The sequence below is a fragment of the Synchiropus splendidus genome, chromosome 1, assembly GCF_027744825.2.
Source record: "Synchiropus splendidus isolate RoL2022-P1 chromosome 1, RoL_Sspl_1.0, whole genome shotgun sequence".
Classification (NCBI taxonomy): Eukaryota; Metazoa; Chordata; class Actinopteri; order Syngnathiformes; family Callionymidae; genus Synchiropus; species Synchiropus splendidus.
Window position 1 is genome coordinate 46483402 of NC_071334.1, and position 23932 is coordinate 46507333.

The 23932-nt window shown below is 44.4% G+C and overlaps 1 protein-coding gene across 1 annotated transcript in view; it reads left to right on the forward strand.

Annotated features, from left to right (window-relative positions):
* LOC128769466 (mediator of RNA polymerase II transcription subunit 13-like) overlaps positions 1 to 23932 on the forward strand; it is an 89887-nt gene that overhangs the window by 58895 nt on the left and 7060 nt on the right. Inside the window, exons 3-16 of the mRNA XM_053883252.1 lie at positions 156 to 240; positions 3483 to 3566; positions 16488 to 16633; positions 16703 to 16897; positions 18492 to 18653; positions 19507 to 19663; positions 19737 to 19835; positions 20436 to 21095; positions 21232 to 21427; positions 21966 to 22044; positions 22127 to 22248; positions 23008 to 23086; positions 23156 to 23373; positions 23716 to 23894. Of these exons, the coding sequence (XP_053739227.1) occupies positions 156 to 240; positions 3483 to 3566; positions 16488 to 16633; positions 16703 to 16897; positions 18492 to 18653; positions 19507 to 19663; positions 19737 to 19835; positions 20436 to 21095; positions 21232 to 21427; positions 21966 to 22044; positions 22127 to 22248; positions 23008 to 23086; positions 23156 to 23373; positions 23716 to 23894 (2461 nt within the window). The remainder of the gene's footprint in view (positions 1 to 155; positions 241 to 3482; positions 3567 to 16487; positions 16634 to 16702; positions 16898 to 18491; positions 18654 to 19506; positions 19664 to 19736; positions 19836 to 20435; positions 21096 to 21231; positions 21428 to 21965; positions 22045 to 22126; positions 22249 to 23007; positions 23087 to 23155; positions 23374 to 23715; positions 23895 to 23932) is intronic.

Genomic DNA, 23932 nt, shown 5'->3' on the forward strand with positions numbered 1-23932 from the left:
TTTCTTGCAGCTCACGCAGCAGTTCTGACAGATTGAGTTAGAAACAACAGATACGTGCTGTTTACAGTCCTCAAGCTGCCGTCTGTTCCTATCAAAATAACAGAAGAGTCTGCACTTACGTGTTGATATCTGACACTTGTTTCTCTGTCTTCCAGTGGCGGAGGAAGGGCTGTGGGAGTGCGGGCTGTCCTACGAATGTCGGACTCTGCTGTTCAAGGCCGTGCACAACTTGCTGGAGAGGTAATAAACGCTTTAAAGTCATTGCATCGCTCGACCTGAGTTAGCATCAGAGGGGGCTGATGCTAACTCAGGTTGACCAGAAACAACATTTATGGTTGTTTTTGCTCATCGTTGGTTTAGATTAGAAGCACTTTATTCACCCCAAAGTGGGGAAATTCAACATTTTCTACACAAACATTGTGTTTACAATTCAAATCTGAATGTATGTGAAAAGCACCTTAGCTTCAATGTAACTAAGCTTGACTAAATAAACCCCCCCTAACTTTTGAAAGGGTTTTAAAAAAGGCCTTCCATAATATAAATCTCAGATTAGTTCTCAGATTACACTTTAAATTTAATAGTATTGTTAAGGGGAACAAGGTTTCCATATTTAGCGATGATGGCTTATCTGATGGGATCGTGTTAGTGGATTTTAGGACACATTCGCACACATTCAGGTTGGGAGCTGAGTGAGTTTTATCAAGGGCTACTGTGCCTGGCCCCAAGGGCGGAATACTCAAGACTATTTCAGTCTTGATGCGTGCGGATTAGACCACAGATGTGAAAAACTTCTGAGGTAGATCTGAAGTTGCTGATCTTTAAATGGGCCTCAGTAACCACTTTGCTGTGTTTGAGTTGTGCTCCTGTCAGATTCTACACCGAGGACTCACAAGCGCACGGTGGCCACCGCGACGCTGCGTGTGGGATGGCGAACGCTCATAAATCCTGGAATATAAATCCACCAATGATGACAGTGCTCTCTAACAAAAGGACTGAAATGTGCTGATGGACGTCTTCTGTCACTCTCATCGTGTCACCTGAAAGAAATTACAATGCCAGCACTGAATCATTTCCCCAAGTAGCCAAAGCTCTCCTCTGGCAGCCGGAGCCATCTGCTAAATGAAGCAGCACATATTCCAACTCCACTGAGTTCAGCCTCAGTGATCATGGCAGGGGGCAGGCGGAATTAACCTTCCCATTACCTTGACTCTCCTTTACGGCCCGCTATCGCAACAAAAGAGACGCCGCTGCTGCCTTCTCTGGCTAGTTTGGGTTGGGAGAACTCAGGTCTTTAGGTCTCACACTCCCTTCCTCTGCTCTTCAGTGCATCCACGTTCACATTTAAAATATTGTTTCACCAAAAGTGCTGTGGAATGTTGAGTGAATCTGTCTGATTTCAGCTTACAATATCACACCTTCACTTTCACCCCTTTCTTCTTCCTGTCTTCTTCTACATCCACTTGTTTTTATAGCTCTTCTTTTCATTCTTGCCGCAGCAGTGCTACATCTACCTATTCTTGTTCTTCTTTGTTGTTACATTCGTCTTCTGCTTCTACTTTTCCTCATTCTTGTTCTACTTTTGTTTACTACTTCCCCTTGTTGTTATATCTTAATCTTGTTCCTTGTGTTCTTCTGGTTCTTGCTGTTGTAATTCTCTTTTTTGTTCTTGTCTTGTTCTACTTTCCGTTCTACTTCTTGCTTGCGTCTTGTTCTTTTGTTGTCACCACATGAGAGCAAATACAACACACTAGCTCGTCCACGTGTTCCACGCTCTCCTCGCTCAGTTGGTTTGAAGCCAAGAGATTCCCACGCTGGAGCCGTGGCTTTGTCATGATGTTTTTCCTCACTTTTGTCATGTGGCACAAGCCTTGCTACTGACTGACTGCTGCCTAAACTCCGATTTCATCGAGGGACGTCTGATTCGGACCGACAGGAGGATTCACTTTGCTCATCTGCTGTGTTACAAGCCCGATGGAGAGTCAATCCTCTTGTCAGTGGCCGAGGTTAGGCTGCAGGAGCCGAGGAAATCAGACAAGCGAACATGCGCAGAGCAATCGATCAAGGCCAGCAAAAATACTGACTTCATTTTTCATTATTATCATGCGATAAATGGACTTGACCAGATTATTGTGACCGGCCTAGTTGTATACGTCGACTTATTGTTGCTCTTGTTCCTCATGTTCTTCATGTTCTCTTACTTTTCTCCTCTCCATATTCTTTTTGTTGTTGCTACTTTTCTTGTTAGTCTTCATCTTATCCTGATTCTCCTTTTGTTTTTCCTTTTGTCATTGTTTCATTTTTCTGCGGCAACCTTTCTGAAGCCTGATTTGTCTTTCAAGATTGTCACACATTGCACATTGGTGAACCAATCGGCTAAAACAAGCAACACCAGTCTGACAAACAAGAGTCTTCAGACACCATACTGGTGTTTAGGTATCCTCCTGATTAGTTGCAACACAAACCGGCACCTCTTGTGGATCAGTATGTGACCGCCTGAAATACATTTAAAAAAAACCTACAACAAAACCCAGAATCCTGCTTTTACCAATTATGACATTTTTCTCAGTCTGTCTCAGCCAGTCTTGAATAGAAATCCTTAGTCTGCCTGGTCCGACACCAAGACAAGACCAAGTAATGCATACGAGACCTCGAAAGAAGTGGTCTTGAGACCGACCAATGATGAGCTGCTGCCGTGTGATGGTGTGCACAGCATCACCATGTCTAAAGAGAAGATCCTGAGACTTCAGGTCCTGAAGTGGATCAGTCTGATCTGCCTATCACTGCGCAGCAAAGCGGAGGTTTTAGCAAAGAAATGAGTCAGATATGATGTCGACCAGGAAGGCCCCGGGGGTTTGAGGGTCATGAGACCGACCAGGTGACGACGGCGCCGCGTCTGTGGTCGTCTAAGAAAAGACAGCGGCAGGAGAGCAGAGCCGGCTGAGCGGAAAGAAATCCATAAAAACAAGTGTTGGTCTGCTGACCCGGGTCAGAAGACCCAGCCGGGACGACCCTGGCACAGACACACAGAGAAAAGTCAAAGTTCCTGACCGTGTACAGCAGCTAAAGTGAGGTGAGCGGAGGTGCCAAATACCAAGTGATGAGCGAACAGCTCCTCATGATCAAATGAGCCGATGAAAGCGGGAATTCCGAGCGCTCACCACGTTTGAGGGGAAAACGATCAGGCTTTCTTTTCCTGTGAATGTTGTCTGTGATGTGATCGCTCGGACTAGCTGTCCATCACACGGCGTGATTAGAATTCTGAAGACAGTTAATCGCTGAGGCGCTGGGGAGGGGGATGTGGAGCGCTGAATAATTCGCATGGAACTCAGTTTTCGTTGTTGGTGACAGAATCTATTTTGATGACAACTTAACAACAGACTTTTGACTAGTTGCTAATGTCACAGGCAGCTCAGATCAGTGTAGTTCAACCTCTGTGTCGTGTGCTCAGTGATAACATGGGTTTCTCTTCTTAACCTCTCCAGATGTTTGATGGACAAAGGCTTCGTGAGGATCGGAAAATGGTTCTTCAAACCTCATGAACTGGAGGAGAAGCTCTCTGGCAACAGGTGAGTGGCGATCCGAGACATTCTCATGCATCCTGTCTGACACAGGCAGTGTGTAGTCGCGTGTGTTTGCCAAGGAGCCACGCAGCAAGGGAGTGGGATCTGCTTTCATGTGATCCTGGATTTGCCTTGATGTTCCAGCAGCTGGCTCAAGTTGTGAGACCAATAAAACCATGAAGGCAAAATACAGTGGGAGCTGAGTCAGGCTGTCTGGCGGTTGAGCGTTCATGTGTTTGTGTACACAAACATGGGGACATTCTAGGAAGCTGTGATTCTCCTTCGGCCCCCCCCGAGGCTGCCATGCTTCTTTAATACCACGATGCTGTGTGTGGGTTGTTGCTGTCAAATAAGACAGAGTGGGGATTTGAAGTTGATCTAGAGCTGCGGTCTCATATGTGCAGCCTGCTTGCCATTCGTGGCCCGAATGAACCCGAGCTCGTACTTCTTTGCTTCCTGCACGATGGTCCAGGCCTTACCTTTGGAAGCATGCACTTAAACTGTAGTTGAAATGCCCCAAAATATGAATCAGCTATTGCCAAACAAATTGTGAGCAGTGACATGCGGCAGCAGTCGACGTGCCATTTGTCAAGCGTGTGTTTAGGTCCTGGTGCAGTCTTGTCACAGCAGGGCTTATAAAAAGCATGAAAAGTCATGAAATAGATTTTCTGTAAATGAAGGCCTGAAATGGCTTGGACGTTCAGATGCATTAATAGTGATGTAAATTTGATGGAACACAAACACAATTTGTTTTGATTATGTGAACGTCTAAATCTAATTTTGCTCAGAAGTGTTGCATATAGATTGACAGCTGGAATGTTTTACGGCCGGTCGCAACAACGGATGCTTGTAATGCAACGTGCTGCCAGTGTGTGCTGTGGTGAAAGAACAGAAGAAATATTCAATGACAGAAATGGGAAAATTCAAGATTCAGCAGAAGTGACTGGAAGTTGAACTACTGTATGGAGGAATATAAACCATACCCACTAAATTTAATAATAGAAAAACAGTGTTTTACTGTCAATAAAATGCATGGGATTTCATTGGGCTGATGTGACAAAGCTATATAAAAGGCCATATATTTAACCATGTTAACCCTGGTTAAAGCCCACCATGGTAAACCCATAGAAGCATTTTGCGGAGTGTGCAAAAAGCTTGGAACTGACAGTGGTCAGTGGATGCTTATTTTGTGAAGCAGGTTGTGAGCCATCTCACAGTTAAATTACAATTTTCTAATAACAAAAATTGGCAATGTGAAATGCTCAAGATTTGTTTGTGAGGAAGTATCTGCTGTTGGTTGTGTACCATCCTGGTGTCACATTCGGCGCGTTCACTTTTCACGTTTTCAGTGTCTGCGGGAAGCAACACATGCCATAACCAATACTGTACATCAGTGGACCCCAACCTTTTTATCACTGGGACCAGTCAACACTTTTGGAACGTGGCCCGGGGGGTATGATGTTGCCACTTTGACCCATTATATGTGCCTGCTAAGACTCACCACCTGTCCTCATCTCGACCAGTGCCCTAAAACTCACTGAATCTGGTCATCATGGTAAGGTTTAAACATGCCTTCCAAATTGCATCTAAACACACCACAATGCTAAATATAAAGTCCATGGAAATTTGAACTCACCATATTGTTAAATCAATGTGAGCCCTGAACTTGTTGTTTGTTGAAAACTACTTGGAAGTCGTAGGATCTCCTGTCTCTTTACAGAACCTTTTACACTTTGCAAAGAAACAACTGTTTCCTACTCATTTTGCGAGCATGTGGGTTAAACTTTGGCTCTCAAGAGACTGAGTCTTAACCAAGAGAATCCGATCATTTTCCCAAAATATAAGGTTTTCCAAAATAAAAGCTCCCTCAGACTCAGATCATACACAAAACGGGAATAATCAGTTATTTCTTGTGCGGCCCGGAACCAATTGATCCATGGATCGGCCCACTGCCCAGGGGTTGGAGACCACTGCTGTACATCTCCTGTGCAAGTTATTTTTGTGGTTACTTCCCCCCCCCCCATCCGCCCCAAGCTTGCCCAGCACCTCTGGCTCTCTCTGTGTCCTTTACTAGAAAGAGACACAATGTGACAGTGAGTACTGCGTGTGACTGCAGTGCTCCCTGTTCCACGGTGAATGACTTTGCCAGATTGTGGTGAAAAAGATTCACCACAATTCTTTTATATATCAGACTAGAAACACAGCTGGCTCACAGTATGTCAGTCAAGGCAGCTCTTATCGAAGCTGCTCAGCATGGACGGCGGGAAGTGCTGTGAAAGGCTGGTCAGAGCAATCGACTCACACTCAGTGAAATGCTCTCCTCTGGTCTAGAGAGGAAGATGGAGAGTTAGAAGACTCAGAGATGAAGGTACTGAGGTTGTCACTGGGCGTGAATGCTGGAGAGGAAAGCTGAAGTTGGAGGATGAGTTGCATAATGTTTGATGTCGGACTAGACAAAGCAAGATGAGCAAAGATTAATTCATAAATAATGTTCAGCTCCCGGGAGATGGTGGCTCTGGCACAGTACATTTTAATTCCCATCTGAACTTTACAGGGAGGATGGAATCCGAGGCTCAAAAACAAGAATAGCTACAAAGCGCTGTCCAATGTCTGCAGGCAGGTTGGATTCCTACAGACAGATCTGTTTAGTATGGAGATGATGGTGATGATGATGATGGTGTGTCTCGTTTGTACAGCATGTAAGTCGCCTGTGCTCTGACAGATCTCTATGAATATGTTGTCGGCTGGTTGCCCCCCCGCTGAGCAGATCCTGACTTCTTCTGTCTTTGAATTATTGAACATCCTGAGAGGGAAGCAGCGGAGGGGGAGGGATATCGGTGGAATCCTCACACGCAAACAAATGGTGGAAGATGTCAGCTCTTCTTGTGGGTTTTTACTTTTTCACTCCGACCAGACCGAAGTGGCCGACGCTCCATTATCCAGCCTGGGAGTCTTGGTGGGAGCAACTCTCCCTGCTGTGTCAGCTTTGTTTCTGGACTGCCCCTCACCTCCAGCAGGGAGCGCTGTCGAGCATGTGTACGTCCTGACACCTGCCCACCCTTCAACACCTCTTCCATTAACTCATTCATGTTCCTGGTGTGTGGTGGAGAAGTGGCAGCTCCCCTTCTTTGTGTCTGAGCTCTCTGGTTAGTGACGGGTTGCGTCAGACAAGTGAGCGCGAGGGAAGGGAAGAGTCGCCGGGATTCTCTGAGCGAGATGGAGAGCTGAGTGAGAGGAGGTGGGGGGTCCTAAATTAATCATCTCTATAGACAGCTGAATGGATGTATTAGAGTGTGTGTCTTTCATTAGCGCGCTCCACTCCCACAATAGGACACACTCGCTTTTTGTTGAACCAACCTAAAATTCCCTCTGAATGAGAGAATTTAGATAATGAAGGTTCTCTGGTGATGTGTTCCTGCCAGGCTTGCATTCATGGCTGGACGCCTCATTTTCCCATGGGAACACAAAGACTGTGGCAGCTTCTATTTCATCTACAACATGGAAACAAAGGAAATCATTAAATATTGTGGGCAAAATGCTAAATATAAAGACTTTTTGAAATCAATATCACATTTCTTCATGAATTTGGGGTTAAAAAATGGTGAGGAAAAAGTCGGCAAATTAAAGGTGTTATGAACACTTAAAGATGAGAAAACACATCATTCATTCATGTTCATTTGACACACATCCGGCATCGGGTCATGGGGGCAGCAGCCGAAGTAGAGAGGCCCAGACTTCCCTGTGAACAGAAGACTCCTATAGACTTGGATAGCAGAGTCGTTGGCCAATCTATGGGAGAGAGTCCACATGGTCTCATTTCAGCGTAACTCCAGTCTTGTTCCTTTGGTCCATACTTTGAGGTCAGGACTGCAGGTGAGAGCAGACGTGACTGATAAACGCTCAGCTCTGTCTCCTCCACGACTGATGCAGACTTAACATGCGCATCGTCCCAGCCCTTCCCTCACTGGACCTCAAGGTTTTTGCTCTCCTCCAAAAGACCATAGGATGAATATTACATCATTAAAATGTAGACAATTAAAGGGAGAATGAGAATTCAAGATCCAAAATGTTCTGTAAAGAAATAAAGAATTAAATCCTCAGTGATGATAGAAATGTGGTCCGATCAGGCTACACAGAAATTGGGATTTCAACCGGCAACCTTCAGTCGCGACATGTGCGCGTCCTGACTTACACCAGCTGTCTGACAGCAAAGAAGTGTCTTTTCTCTCCGGAGAGTGCAGACATATTTGCCGTCGCCGTGGCAACTAGACATTTGGCGTTAGCGTACACCCCAAGGTCACAGAATCTCTCTCCCAAAAAAAAAAAAAAACTTTTTTTTTTTGTGGTTCCTCTCTTTACTCATTCTGCTGGTGAAGCTTGTCTGTTTCAGAAGCTTCTGTGGAATTTGTCTTTTTGTTCATTAAAAACAGAGTATAATTAATGGAATCCTGGTCAAACTCACATTCCTTTTTTGTTTTAGTTCAATTTTCATTTATCTGAGTTGTCTGATGCCATTTTTTTCCACTTTTATTCAAGATAAAAGATCAAGAATCGAAGTTTTCCAAGTGTGGACTCATTGTGCTGAAAATGAGTCCATGTGGAGTCCACACCAGTTACTTGGAGGAATTTATTATTTCTTATTTAACTGGGGCTGTGGCTCGACTCTCCTCCAGAGATCTTTTAGCCGACTGTACAATGAGACCTGCTTAAGTGGCAGTAATAGAGTTAACCTATTGAATGTATAAAGTACAGAAGAAGAATGAGAACGTGTGGAAGCAGGTACCAAGATGTATTACCACCCAAAAATCTTTTAAAGTAAAATGATTTGGTGAAAAAAAAAAACCAAGTGAACTGGTTAAAAATTAACATCTAGTTTATGACTAAATAAATTGCTATTATTGCGTTGGTTTAATAATTCAGAGCAGCACTTTTACACTCATTCATAAATGAGAATCTTACAACAGTCCAACCTTCTTCAGTCAACCAGCAGTGCAAGGACCTTCAGAAATATTTGCCTTTGAATGCAGCCTGGAAATATTCTCATGAACTTCCTAGTCAAGTAGTCGCTGGCTAATTGCATTGCGCTGCTTCCCCAGAGACGTTCGTCCTCAGATATGTCTTATTGTTTTCTGACAATGAGAGAGCGTTAAAAGGGAGCACAGAGACAGATCATGATCACACCAACATTTTCTTATTCTATCAGGACCTGAAAGCCGATGGATGGATCACAGCCGTGTCATTACCGTGACTGTGTAGAGCAAGGGTGGCCAACCAGTCAGAGGCCCGGAGCCTCATTGTTTCACTGTGTCGCTGAGAAGAGCCACATGCTACACACATGTAAGGCTCTAAGGCTCACCTGAGCAGCTGATCACATGACAGTATAGCGGTTCAAGCGCATCCCTGTATGTCACAAGGTTGCTGGTTCATGTCCGGCGTATGCCTCTTAAAATTCATACATTTTACCGTGATCCTCCTGGAAATATCAAGTGGCGTAGATAGAAATGTGTGCTCATATTTTGCTTCTATATTTTCTCACGTGGCTCATGCCGCCAATATCGTGGCCCCGGTCTGTGTGTGTGTGAGCGACGCTGCAGACTGGAGCGTCTCATCTTCACTCCACTGGATTCAACAGACTTCACCACCATCAACAATGAATCATAGGTGAAACACATGCCATACCTTTAGTATAGGGAATGACAAAGTGAAGCGTGGAACTAACTCATGTAAATCGTGGATCTGATGACGCTCCAAGTCTTCGGACCGCAACTCACATCGCCATTGAGCGTGCTCCAAGCCCTGCCCCCTGCTTGGGAAGGTAAGCGCAAGTCAAAATCTTTGAACAATATTTTGACATTTCGCCGGAATATCCCTTACTTTTTCGTCTTATTCCCTGTATAAGCCGTCATCTCAACAGCAACTTGACCAAAACCGCAGCCAGTTCTGCGGCTCATTTGGTGAAGAGCCGCATGAAACTGGGGAAACAGCCGCATGGAGCAGTGGGTTGGCCAGGCCTGGGGTAGAGTCAGAATAAGTGAACGTTTCAATTGCTAATGATAATGCGAGACAGGAAGCATAGACAAAAGGTGAGAGAAACAGAAGTGGGGCCGAGGGTGGGAAGGAGGAGACTTGATTCTCAAGGCCTGAAAAAACAATGTCGAACGCCACTATCTTTCTCTGTGATGAATTGAAGTGAAGCAGAAAACCGAAACAAATCTTTGAGTGTAAATAAAGATGCGCTGCTGCTATTATCTTTTAATATGTTGCATGTTTTCCTGTCACAGTGTGTCTCCTCAGGCATTTCACCTCTTCCTTCGTGGCTCTGTATTAATAACTGAAGCAGTGTTTGAGCGAGAGATATGTGAGTGCAACCCTGAGCTAACGCCACACACCGGGGGCAGTTGAATAATACATCAAGCCGACTACAGCTCCCCCATGTTCCCTTAATAGTCGTGTGTGTGAGTGTGAGAAGAGACACCTGCATCAGTGGAGGATATTAGCTGAGCCGGGTGCAGAGGTTGGTGTAAATGGTTGCCTGTGATGGTAAACTCCCGCTTCACGTCTGCACCGGAACACACTCGAGCTGCGTAAAAGACAATGCGCGTCAGGCTGAGACAGACAGCTTAAGAAGCGCTCGGGAATCTGTGTGCTCAGTGGATTTGGTAATGATATCCAAACACAACAGGCTGCTTTCAAACAGAGAGCAGCACCGAAGCGTCTTCCACAGTTATTCTACTCTTTATTGCTCCTATCGGCTCTAATCTGTGACTCATCTGCTCTTCTCTTTCCCCGCGGCCTCGACTTAAGCATCACAACAAGCCAGATAACGCTGTTATTGTAAGTGCGTGCAGTAGCGCGCGCGGAACTAGTGTAGCTGATGCATGTTGGACATCACGTGCAGACGCCGGCGGCTGGATGGTGAAGGTTCAGAGGACTTTTCATGATAATGAGAGAGCTTCAAGTGGTGCTAACGTAGCTGGGATGCTAAGACGATAGCTGGGAGTTCTTCGAATCAGTCTGTGGTTTTGGTGACTTCCTGTTTTACCTGGTCCTTTTTGGACCTCCACATTTACCGCTCGAGTGTTTACGGTCCTTTTCAAGCCTGGATCCTGGAGCCTCTTATTTACCAAGTGCATTTCGGACGCACAGTTTAACATAGTCTGATGTTCTGATATTCTAGTTTCAGATGATTTCCTGGGGAGTCCTTAACTGATGGAGCCGGTCGCAGACTTTGACTGAGTCTATTTTGGTTCAGTTGACCTTCCCATGCTGAGCACTCTCTAGTGCTCAAGTCTATTTCAGACTTGACTGAGTCTTTACTGACTGATTTCCCCAAGTAGTTTTTTGTCAAACTAGCTCGCCATCCGAATGCTGGACTTCCTAGTTCACAGAGTCCATTTTGTGCTAAATGTATCAAGTCTATTTATGAATGAAGGGTGAACCAAGTGTTTTTTACAGGTGTAACTTAAGCAGGTCAGCCTACATCAACAGACGTCATATTGTGGCGAGCGAGTACTTCCTCATGTAGCTGAGTGCGAGCTGAGCGAAGCTGCCACATATGTCAAACTGCACACTGAGCTTGGTCACCAGTAGTCAAGTTTTCGTCTCAGTGTTTCGACATGATTTGGAGAATTTAGTGACAATGTGCAAAAAGAAAATGCAACTGTTTCCATTTGTTATTTTTTTGCTAGAGTGCGCCATGAGATGACATCATCAGAGAGCGTCTCTCTGCCACAAAACAAACAACACACTCTCATCACACCTTATCAACACACTTGATCGTCTCACGCCATTATTTGGACCACTACGTGTACGTGTGACGCGATATCCGGTCCAGTCATCAGTACAAAACCTGTTTCTGAGGCAAGAAGTTGCAATTTCCTTTTATCGATACGCAGACAAATCCAGCTCCTTCAAGGGCCACTACTCTGAATGTATTTGAAATTCTTATCCAAATATTTTCAAGACATTAAAAGAGCTTTAGTTCAAATAAAGTGATATAAAAACTTGAATATAGACACCATAGTGATTTATTGTGCTGTTGTCAAACTGATGCAAAATAAACAATATTTAGTTGTTTAAATGTATGTGTGGGTCCATCATTTGATTCAGCACTATACCAGATTCATTCAAAATGAAAAATGTGGCTTCTTGAGGCAAATATTCTTACACCATTAAACTGCGATTAATTGAGATTAATTAATCACACGTTTTCAAATTAACTCGATTATTTTTTTAAATCGAATCCCACCCCTAGTTTTTTTTTTTGTTGCTATTTAATAAAAAAAAAATCAAATTCAAATAAGAATAGGTGGGATGCAAACCCGATTGAGGTGGTAGTAGTCGACAGTAGTGCTACCTGCTACTGCTGCCACTGAGCCTCATGACCTCACAAAAGCGACGTGTTAACCTTCAGCACCAATGTAGCTGTGGTGCCGGGCTTAAACGTGGGTCACTCCTGGCCAAAGTGGGTCAGCTTGACGCGGCTGTGGTGTAAAGGACGAGGCCGTCGCTGAGCGAGTGAGTGAAGACATCCTCCCTGTGATGGCCGTGTGTACGAATGTGCGCTTCTGCTTGTCATCATCTGATTGATTCCTCCATAAAAGCGCGCTCACTAGCCGCTCATTAAAACTCTGATCTCATCGATACGCATGCGGCGATTGCAGCGAGCAGCTCTGAATTATTCACCTCCTCCCATTTACCTCTCTCACTGTCTGTCTACTGTACATCTCCCTCTCATCCACGCTCCCCCTTTTTTCCTCCTCCACGTCTCTGTGTTCTTCTGCCTGCTCTGTTCTCTCACCTCATTCTTTTGTTAGCGACACTCGTCTTCGTCTATTCTTCACAAACACGCAGCTGCTTTATGTGTTTTGTCCTCGCTCTCACACACACTGCAATGCCGTCCCAGAGGATGCTCCGCGTGTCGACTCCACGCACTCGCTCGCGCTTACTGTGCAGGAAAATGCCCTTTGTGAAAGGACAGAGAGCATCAATCTCCCGCCGGCGCGCAGCCTCCACTTTGATGCTCTTTTCTTTCCCTTCTCCATGCTGACTCACTTATCGCTGCGATAAACAGGCCAACGATCTCGAGGGTGTCAAATATACTCTAAATATTTTATTCTAAATATCATCACCGCAGAGCTGAACTGGCCATCAACTACTCAATGTTACTCCAGATGCGACAAGCGCTAAGTCAGAGGTTCATCCAGGTGTGCAGCTTTTACGAGTCGCCTTCAGGGAGCGATTTGTCGGGCGCGGAGAAGAGCGTAACCGACTCGTAAAAAGATAATAATAACAATATAAACAGAATAGTCAACAGGAGGCAGGAGATAAATTCTAATGAATGCTTGGTTTCACATTCTTCGCTTTGGTGTGAGACGCATAATGGAACCATTGTGAGTGTCTTTTATCCTTATGTGACCCAGTTAGAGGCTGTTAGCATGTTAGTTTTGCCATAAAAATCACTCATTTCATTTGCTCTACCTCATTTAGAGGTTATAAAAACATGAATATGTAGCTCTACTACGTGTATTTTATCGTAGTGACAAGTCTGTTGGACTTCTGATTATACAGTGTATGGAGCCTCCACAGATTGAACTGTCATGCTAAATCTGACAAAATACTCAATACCTTTCCCCCCCAGAAACAGAATATCAAGCATGATGGATGAAAAACATCTAAAAAAAGAAGACTATTTTATGAGTGTTATATAAAGGTTATTGTAGGGAGTTGAAAATTGCTACTAAACAATTGGAATTTCAATGAATATTATGAACCTCACAGAAATTAAAAGTGCGAAAGAAGCAAAAATAAAATTTTAGGAGGAAACGTTTTAAAAAAATAGATTTTGATTTCTCTATTTTTTAAATTAAATGTATAAGATGCACGAATGAAGCAAAAAAAAAGGTTAACAATGTAAACATTTGAAGTAAAACCATAGAGGCTGAGTCATTAATAAGTTAAATGACTACTATTTCATACTTCATAGGAGACAAAAGCAGGGAAAGAAAAACCTTTAGATGAGTGGGAATGAAAAAACACCATACAATGAATGTCATTGTATTTCAAATGTTTTTTTTCCATGTATTCTTGTAATATGGAACCCTGTTTTTATGAAGTTGGATATTTTTATTTGGACTGAAGATGTGTCCTCAATTTAAAGGTGTGAGAGAGAATAAATATCCGTATGAAATGTAAATGAAGTCATCGTAATTTCTCGAGGGAATGCAATAATTGGATTCATTTTTTTGTCATTGTCTTGAAATGCAGTATAATTAACTAGATGTTGGACTGGAAATAAAAGTAGCCGTATTTGAAGTGATGTTTTATATGAGGGGATTTATTGTGATGTTCTTCTTCCCTTTAAACTAAACAAATCTGACCACCTAACCCCAGTCCCATACCTGAGCTGGAGCCACCTGCCAGACCCACTGCAGCAGAGCTCTTCCCTTTCAGCGTCCTCAGCGCCATCTGCAGTCCGGGGAGTGTGAGTCTGTGGTTTTATTAAATCCGAGGCCTCTCCGGTGGAGGTCCGGCCCCCTCAGGACAGGCAGCAGCGGACGACCCGCTGGCTTTATTGTTAGACGCCGTCTTGTGATGGAGGTGGCAGGAAGCTGCGCAGATTAAAAATAATACATCAGTGATGCTGGTTAATGATGTCCAGCCCACCCACTGCTGGAAAGATTGCAATAAGACCCCAACAATTACCCCGGTGTGATTAAAAAAAGGAGGAAGATGATGAACAGCGTCTGGCTTCTGTAATAAAGGAGGGTGAAAATGTAAACACGCAGTCGGGACGATCAGTCACCAGCAAATGAGGATTTATTCGTGCAATAAGGAGGCGACATGAGCGATGATGAAGATGATCCATTGTAGAGGAGTTTGTCTCCGGAAAGGACTTCGCTCACAAACAACAGTTTCATATCCTCACTGAACACACTTCTAAGGCTCTCTGTCCTGGAAGTGGACGCTTTGGTCCTGATGCTTGATGCTGTTGTCATTTGGTTTGGTACTGTACACTCTGTAAGTAGAGATGCTCTGGGTGTTACACTGACTTGACACATCACAACAGCACAACTATCTCAAGAGCAGTACACTTCAACAGTGATTCTTAACCATAGGGTTGGGCCGCAGGCGCCTTCTAGAGGGATGCTAAAGGTTTTTTGTTTGACACCTTTGGGCCGTGTGGGCTGTGAGACACTCAGTTTTAGCACATGAGCCACATATGGTAGTGTGCCACTGAATTGACATGACAGCTGCGAATCTCTGATAGTTACCTATTATGGAGGAGTTCTTGAAAAGAAAAAATGATAAAGAAAGTGATGCTGTCCCCAACACTGAAGCAGTTTTGACATTTTTATGGCGATACTTTCATTTACACAATACTTATATCTTCTTTGGAGTTTAAATAAAATGTATTATTTTTTATATTTATACATGGTTTTATTATATTTATTTTATTCAGATTCAGATTTTCTCCACAGTTCATCAGTGCATCATACGTATCTTTTTCGTTTTTTTTTTTTTATTTAGTAAATTTGATGAATATGACCTGGTTCTGTTACTGGTTGGACTTTTCGATGACAAATATCTTTTCAATGATCACATGGTTTCATGTAATTTTGTGAGGTTTTGGTTTGTTTACATGTAATTATATTAAATATGGTTATTGATCACAAATGAAATCAAGAGTAATGAATCAGCTCTATTACTTATATGGGCCCCGGGTCCATTTGTTCTAAGAAAGGTGGGCCCCGAGATCAAAAAGGTTAAGAACCCCTGTACTACAACCTAGAACCGGAACACAAAGTTACGCCCCCTTGTGACTCACGCAATTTTACAAGCCGTGAAGTCGGAGAATTCTCACCACCACCAAACAGTGTGCAATGCAGGTTGGCGTCACAGAACGTAAACAGGAAGTTATGAATCAATGAAATATGCAGAAAGAAGCATTTTGTTTCCTCTTCAAGGTTTTCTTGTTGCAAATGTGTGCATATTTATCAAGGAGTTGCTAACCGGTACACGCTGAACTTGGCTTAGACAGCATTCCCAGATCCCACTTCCGAGTTTACTGGATGCAACATAAAGGCAGACTTGCAAGGCTGTTGGACGTGGTAGAGAAATACTCTGAACAGCAGTGGTGGTGTTCAGAGTCCCGCCCCATCAGTGACAACAGATGAAAGAAAGAGTAGTTCCAGTGGATCAGATAACAATCTGTAAAAGCAGTGTAATTCACTACGGCTGCCGCCTGGTGACGTCACAGTGCATAAAAAAATTGTGATGCGTGAAATGACATCCCTCCCAAACTTTACCCAAGACTTTCAAGGTACAATGAAATGTTGATATCAAAACTGAGTATTTCTTTAAAAAAAAGTCTGGGACTATAATTACCATTAGTGAGCAGTGCCTGTGGTGTTGACCGTGTTCCCGACATGACACACCTCATCAGCATTCCAACTGTGTACAGCACCTGCATCTGGTCCATTTGTCGACTTCGGCAGAAGTGGATTTTGTGACTGACTGGGCTTATGAGTTGACGTGCTCCTGTAAGGCACATGATTCTGGAATGTATCGGTAGATTCCTCATGTGAGGACGTCAGTTCAACGTACTTCCATGTTTCATGTCTGATACTTCTGGGATTTTCACTGATGTTTTGATATTTGGGTGACAGCTCATGGTTTGGGCCTCATGTTCATAGGGGCGGGGCGTGACTGGCCTGTGGGTGAGCAGAGTCTGGGAGGTAAAGTTGGAGGGGCTCAGGGGGTTGAACATGTGGTGGTGTGAATACTGAGATGAACTTTGCTCATTAGGGTCATGCTCAGCTGTTTTGATATGTACTTTTGGTGCCACTTTTTTTTTAACTTGCTTGAAGCGGCTTGTGGTGTAGGTCATGACACTGTTACCGAGCCTTGGCTCTCGTTCCTCTCCAGCGAGCACCTCTCCTGCTCCTTCTCCTTCTTCCTCCACGGGGAGAGCAACGTCTGCACCAGCGTGGAGATCGCTCAGCATCAGCCTGCGTACCACATCACAGACCAGCACGTGCGACTCGCCCAGACCTCCACCACACCTGTGCAAGGTGAGAAGAAATATCAGAACTGTTTGCATCAGTTACAAAAAACACAAACACGTCTCCTCAAACCTACAGTGATCCTAAGTCCGTACGGGCTGAGTGGCACCCTGACTGGACAGGCCTTCAAGATGAGCGACCCGGCGTCCCGCAAGCTGATGGAGGAGTGGAGCTACTTCTATCCGATGGTTCTACAGCACAGAGACCGGGGGGGCGAGAAGGCAAACCAGTCATGTGATCCCAGTGGTCATGTAGCAGTGGAGGTGGTTGTAGGTACGAAAGTGTTGATGATGCGTTTGTGTCCCGATTTTCAGTGTGTGTTAAATTAAAATGAAACCAGTTTAGTTCAGTTTGCAGTTCAAACTTATCATCCAGAGTCAAAGACTGAGCTGGAGGGAGGTGAAGAAGAGAGTGCAGGCACGGTGGAACAGGTGGAGACGACCGATGTCAGGAGCAGAGACCTAAAAGAGCCAGAGATTGTCGACTCGAAGGGTCAGGGGAAAAGTTACAGAGGACAGATGGTTTGGAGAGAGACGGCGGCTGGACAGGACCGAGAATGTGGGCGATGAAGTAGGGCAGGACGACAAACAAGATTGGTGAAGAACGGAAACATGATGGGGTTACAGTGGTGGACTTGCTGAGGTGTCACCTTTGATGGGAAATTACTAAAGAATTTAAAACTAAAGGTTGAAAACAAAATCAAACTAAAACAAGGAATTACGGGGAGAAGTATATCATACAGGTGGTGAGGACAGTTTACCAGTAAAAATGCATGAAGAAATTGATTTAAAGGCGAGAATTGAGAAAACAATGAAGAATTGTGTGCATATTATTGCACATTAAGGCAATTATTATTAACACTATTATGTCTTCCAAGCGCTTTAAAATGTAAACATTAAATGGGGAAAAGGCATCATTAAAAGATAAATGTTTAAAATAGTAAAATTGTGGTTATTGCGATTATTGTTATTAATAGCAATAACTGCTATTATTGAGCTATTATAATAATAGCTCACACTGATATTATTATTAATAATAATAGCTATTATTATTAATAATAATAACAGCAATTATCTCTGCCTATTGGAACACAGATACTAATAATCATAATTTTAGCAAAATAGAAAAATAAAAATAAAAAATAATGGTATTTAAAATCACTCTCACCATGTAAGGAATTATATTTTACCTGAAAGGAAAAACAAACAAAATATTTCTAATTACTGTTAGTATTATTGCAAATGTACATCTTAGTAGCAAGAAGAACCAATTGTGAGGGAAAAAAGGTTAAATTCTGTGCAATATATTTAATGATAATCTCTGTATAAAAGACATGTATTAATATTTCAGAAACACTTGGTAGTAGCTGTAAATAACTAACTCGTTGAAGGAAAAATGATGAAGTGTAATGAAATAAATATGGATTGTCCTATCACAGCAATGTTAAACATGTCTTGTCAGTAAAGTGACCATGAGGGTGGAATGGTGGTGCCAGAGGTGCGACTTCTGAAGTATTGATTAAGAGTCTTTCCTTAAATGAGGTGAAGAGCAGCTCGTCGGCGCCCCCTGGTGGCTACGCAAAATGTATCCCAGCTATATATGGAGAGAGAAGAGTTTGATGGAGGGACCGACGGCTCTGGGGCGTTGCTTTGACCCGATTGTGATCAAAACTGCCAAAACACCAGCGCTGGCTCAGGATGAACCTTTTGGTCTGCAGTGAGACGATTCAGGGTTTAGCAGAGAGACTCTGGTCTTATGAGGAGAGGTGATGAAAATAGATTTCTTTGGATTTCAATATTTCATGACAAACAAGCCATTGATGTCAAACAAATGCGCCATCACATCATCACTCTGGTCTTCCTCCCAGGCGGAGTCAGGATGACCTACCCAGCTGCCCTGGTGCTGATCGCTCAGGGGGATCTGCCGCTGGAGCAGCCCCCGCCTCCTCCTGTGGCACACGGGCTCAGAGAGCAGAACCACTGCAGCGTGCCGCTCACTCCGCCCACGTCGCCGGAACAGCCCTGCTCAGGTGCCACAGAAATATTCTTTCAAGACCATATAGTTGGCGTGTCTGGGTTTCTTCCAGACAACTCTGGTTTCCTCCTGCAGTCCTGCTGTCTTACGAGCTTAAATAAAATAAATGAAACTGTGGTATCTAGTGTCATTGCTGAATGACTCCGGAGTAGGCGGGACTAAACTGTCAAGTCAAGCTAGTAGCTAGTAAAGCTGCAGTAGTGACGTCAGCTTGCAAGGCGAGATGAGAAAATAAATCAATATACAAAAAAATAGAGCATGTGAAGTATGAAATGTTCAACACTTAACATGACTGTTGGTCTTGTTGGTCTGGTCACATGTAAAAGATTTCATTCTCATATGAGCCGCAATGAAAAAGCAGGTGTCTCTTGTGATTGGTTCTGGCGCTGCATGTGACTCAGCGTATTCTTTTTTGGTAGATCAGATGTAACAAATAACACTATAGGTCACAAATAACCGTTTGAAAAACTTGCAGCTCGATTCATGTAAGTCAGAAATATTGTCATGATTTGGTCTCATGACGCCTCTGAGCATGAGATCTCACTCGCCTACTGCCTCATGAGTTCTGTGCTGGTCACCAAGTTCCTACCTCAGTCACACATGAAATATGTTGAATATCTCATGATCAGTTCTGGTCTACAACACCGGGTTCTATATTTAGTTGTATGGATCCCAGTGTTGTACATATTCTATTATTTTAACCATTTACATCTGACTGAATACAATATTCTAATTGATGAAGCTGAACTTCCATGACCCCAACTCCAAACAAGATAGACTGGGCTCAAATAAAGTAACTCACAGTATCGAAAGATGAAAATACATTTGAATTCTCTGTTTGGTTGCAGCGGACAGCGGCTTTGTGACCTCTATCTCTAGCGTCGCGACTCCAGACACCAATGTCGGAGTCACGACGGCGAGCCCAAAGCATCGTGGGAAGAAGCTGACGTCCCAGGTGGTCCACCAGGCCTGGAAGGAGTGCTACCTGAACCAGCCCCAGCACGTGTGAGTGAGCGAGTCCCACAAGGACGACAGGATGGCGGCATTGCTGCATGACTGACGTTCTGAATCACTGCAGGCTGAAGCCGCCGGGCGAGGTCCCGCTGAAGAGAGACAGCGTGGCCACCATGTGGGACTTCAACGATCTGGGATCCAGAGCTGCCTGCAGCTGCTCTAGGTGCTCAGCAAACTTGCTTAAAACTTTCAAAAGCAACAGATTTCTGCCATGACAAACCTGCTTTAAACTGACGCTACACTACATCATCATGGAAGGCGTCAAACTCTGAGAAGGCCAGGAAAATAAGCTCCTATTGGCACTGATAGGAGGCTGGAGTTTGACATCAGTTCCAGTTTGTGGGCAGTTTTTTGAGTCAACCTTTGTTGTCTCTGCCTTTTGTAACCCTGAAGCTGAACCACTGTCATCTAGTGGCTGGAGGTGACAAGCATGATCAAACCTCAGTGTCAAACTTAAGCCACAATTTAAGCTCTTGTTAGCAGTGGTTCTTGCATCTTCATCAGATCAAATCAAAATATTCACTGAAAAACAACCTATACTTCATTACTACTTTATATACTACGTTATACTTCATTGTTCATCATTGTATTGTTTTGTTAGTGTTTACACCGCGTCCATCTGATTTTGAAGCTTTGCATCTCAGAAATATCATCACTGTTTCTGTGCTACGTCATGATTCATGGTGTTTTATTTCTGTGCACTAGTTCCTCCTTTACACCCAAACCTGTGACCAGGTGAGCTAACTCACTGTTTCTGTTTCAGGGTGAAGCAGCAGAGAGCAAGTGTGAGTTACTCTTCCTCCAACAACTGCCAGTCCAGCGGCAGCAGCAGCAGCCAGACCCCCGGCCCCTCACTGTACCCTCCCTCTCAGTCCAAACACAAGAGCAGCGACAAGACCGAGAAGGGAGATAAGCAGTCCAAGAGACTCACGACAATCCCCTTCCACCACAGACTGTCTGTTTCCCAAGAAACCCCTCTAGAGCAGGACCCCACGGCAGGACCTCAGCTCAGCAGTTTAGTCTTACCTGAGGTGCCACTGGAGCCTCTTTCCTCTATAGCAAACTGCAAGTACCCCAAAACACTCGCTGAAGAAAGGAAAGTGCCTGAAGCTCTTCTCCTGTCGCCAATGTCTCCTCTCCCACCCACTCTGAGCCCACACCCCCGGGTGCAGGACCCTGAGGTTCTGAACGGGCACGTGGACATGCAGGTGTGTCAGGAAGGAGCATTGGGTTTGGGGATGGTGACCAGTGAGACGGCCATGTACACGGCACTGCTGAGACAGAGGGACACGGGGGCTGGCTGGTGGAGGGGCTTCAGGACCCCCAGGACTGACAAGACTGACGTCAGACCCCCCGAGCTTCCCGTCGATAAGTTAGAGGAGATGAAAACAGAAGCAAGACCTGAGGAGGCGGGGCTGAAGAGGTGAGATGGTCTGGAGTTTTCTTCTCATAGCTCACTTCATGTTTGGTGGTCTGGTTGTTTTACATCCAAGACTAAACTATGTCAAATTCAAAGCATAATGAAGTGTCTGTCTCATCTGATTTTATCATGTCTCCAGACTTTACACACAGAAGCATAAAAGATTCAAACTGTCAGATGAGAGGGTGCGGGACCATGTCAGCACTCTAGGCGTGGAGATGCTGCGGGATCCTGGAGAAGATCCATATGACTTCAAGGAGGGAGACATCGAGTACACCTTCTCCTCCCCCCGGAGGCTAAAGAGTCAAGGACGGGAGTCCAGCAAGGCCACTAAGGTCTGTCAAACCAAGGAATAACAGTCGATGTTCCAGTTGCAAATGTAAACTTGTAATCTGTTCCTGAAGTTTGCTATGGAGTGGAATAGTTAGAACTATCAAACCATCAGTGAACGGCAGCAGTGCAATCATTGCCAGCTTCTTTTCTGTGAGCTCATTTGTCATCTCCATTTGAAAAATACAACATTGGCTTTTTAATCAGTTATAAGTCATTTCCCACTCAGATTCATGCAAATTCATGAGTCATCATGGCTCGCCTCTCGCCAATACTTAATCTGAGCAATGAAGCAACAGTTGAGGGTTGAACAGGATTGATCTTTTCAGTGCAACTTTGGTTTATTTATTTGAGAGATTAACAAGTGAAACACCACAGACTGTGCTGAAAACCTCTCATCACTGGCTGCACACTGCTGAACTTAACTTAATCACCGTAAATGAGCAGATTTAGCATTTTTCCTCAGTTCTTTTTTCTTTCTCGTATTAGTTCATAACACTGTAAAAGGCCATAACTAAAGCTTGTTAAAACTGACTATCTAAGGGGGAAGAAATCACCAGCAACGGCACGCTGCCTGACGGAAAAGACGCCATGTCCATATTCAACTCAGCGCCAGAATCAGGTGCGAATGCCTCCATCGAACTGCATTTGAACTGAAAACAAATCCGTGTTTAATGTGACTGACGTACCACCTTTGCATCCAGACGAATCGGCTCAAGACGAGGACAGCTCCAAAGCCAACCCTTCTCTGACCCGAGAAAAAGACCTGGTGGTCAACATCTCTGATCTGGACAACATTTTTGACGAAGATGAGGAAGAGCTTGGAGTGAGAACTACTACTTCTATACACAAAATATTTTTGTAATTGAGCACGGACAGTACATATTGAAATGTTGGACTGACTCTAGTGAGCACAGTGGTATTAAAACGTTTCACCTTCATGTAAAACCATGCTGCTCAGGTCTCTGGGTCTATGCCTTACGCCAGGGTGGGCAACCAGAGCCACATTGTTTCACTGTGTTTCTGAAAAGAGCCACATCCTACAAACATGTAAGGCTCATCTGACTGCTGGTCATGTGACTTAGCGGCAGAATAGTGGTTACAGCACCTGTGTGTCACAAGGTTGGTGGTGGCACATGTCTCTTGTGCATGTATTTTTAAAATTCATACATTTTACCGTGATCCTCCTGGAAATATCAAGTGGTGTAGATAGAAATGTGTGCGCATATTTCACGTCTGTATTTTTTATCGTGGCCACGGTCTGAGCGTGTGTGAGCGACGCTGCAGACTGGAGCGTCTCATCTTCACTCCACTGGATTCAACAGACTTCACCACCATCAACAATGTATCATAGTTGAAACACATGCCATACCTTTAGTATAGGGAATGACAAAGTGAAACGTGGAACTAAGTCATGTAAATTGTGTTGATCGTGGATCTGATGACGCTCCAAGTCTTCGGACCGCAACACACATCGCCACTGCGCCGTGCTGTGGGGTTTATTGTTTATTTTAAGTTAAACATGAGTCAAAGTCTTTCTCTTTCTCTCTTAAATCTTTAACAAGGTTCTGTTCACTCTATCCAGCATTCAACTAAGCTGCCAGTTTCGACAGAAGATCGCCCCCTCGGAAAAGAGGGCAGAGTTGCAGTTTCGTATCCGTCAAGTGAGTCACATTCTCTGATGTTATTTTTTTGACAAACACCTTCTGAATGTTTGGTTGAATCCCCTTCAGCGATCGCCGACCTCCAGCGGATGTTCCCGACGCCTCCATCGTTGGAGCAGCATCCAGCCTTCTCTCCAAACACAACATATCGCGACACTCCCAGTCAGGAGACCTCCACTGCCACCGGGTCAGCTGACCATATCGCAAGTTCGAGCTCCAACCAGCTGCCTGACTACAGGATGGAGACTGAAGACGACGGGGGCAGTCTGGGGCAGGAGGACTTCCAGGTGAGGGTTTAGGATCACGTGGTACCAACAACAGTGAGGAGAAGTTTGGATGCTCAACTGTTTCACTTCAAGTGTCAGTGCAACAGGACAGACGAGAGCAAGTTGTTTTTTAGTGAGCAGATGGTGGATAGTAGGCAGTGGATGTTTAGCATCTGTCATGCTATAAATAGAGGCTGTCTGCAGAGTGGGATTTGTTCAGGGAAGCTAATTAGTCAGCTCCGGGGAGAATGGAGACGCAGATCTGACCAGCAGCCGAGGAAACGACTCCATCGACTTCTTCTTCTATTTATTAACTATAAAACTAAAAAATAAATGAATGGCCAACTGTCTTTTATGTTCCAGACATCGCTGGGCTCCTCCATGTTTGCTCCTCTCTCCTGCCTGCCGAGTCAGACGCTAGCGTCTCTGAAGATCCCCGAGCAGTGCCATTACCGCCCGTCCTGGTCCCTCATGCCCAAAATGGAGCACTTCCCTGTCATCATGAACCCCCAGAGCAGCAGTTTCAACAAGGATGGATACACGTGGGTGACTCCTGAAAACATTGCTGCTTTAGCTTACT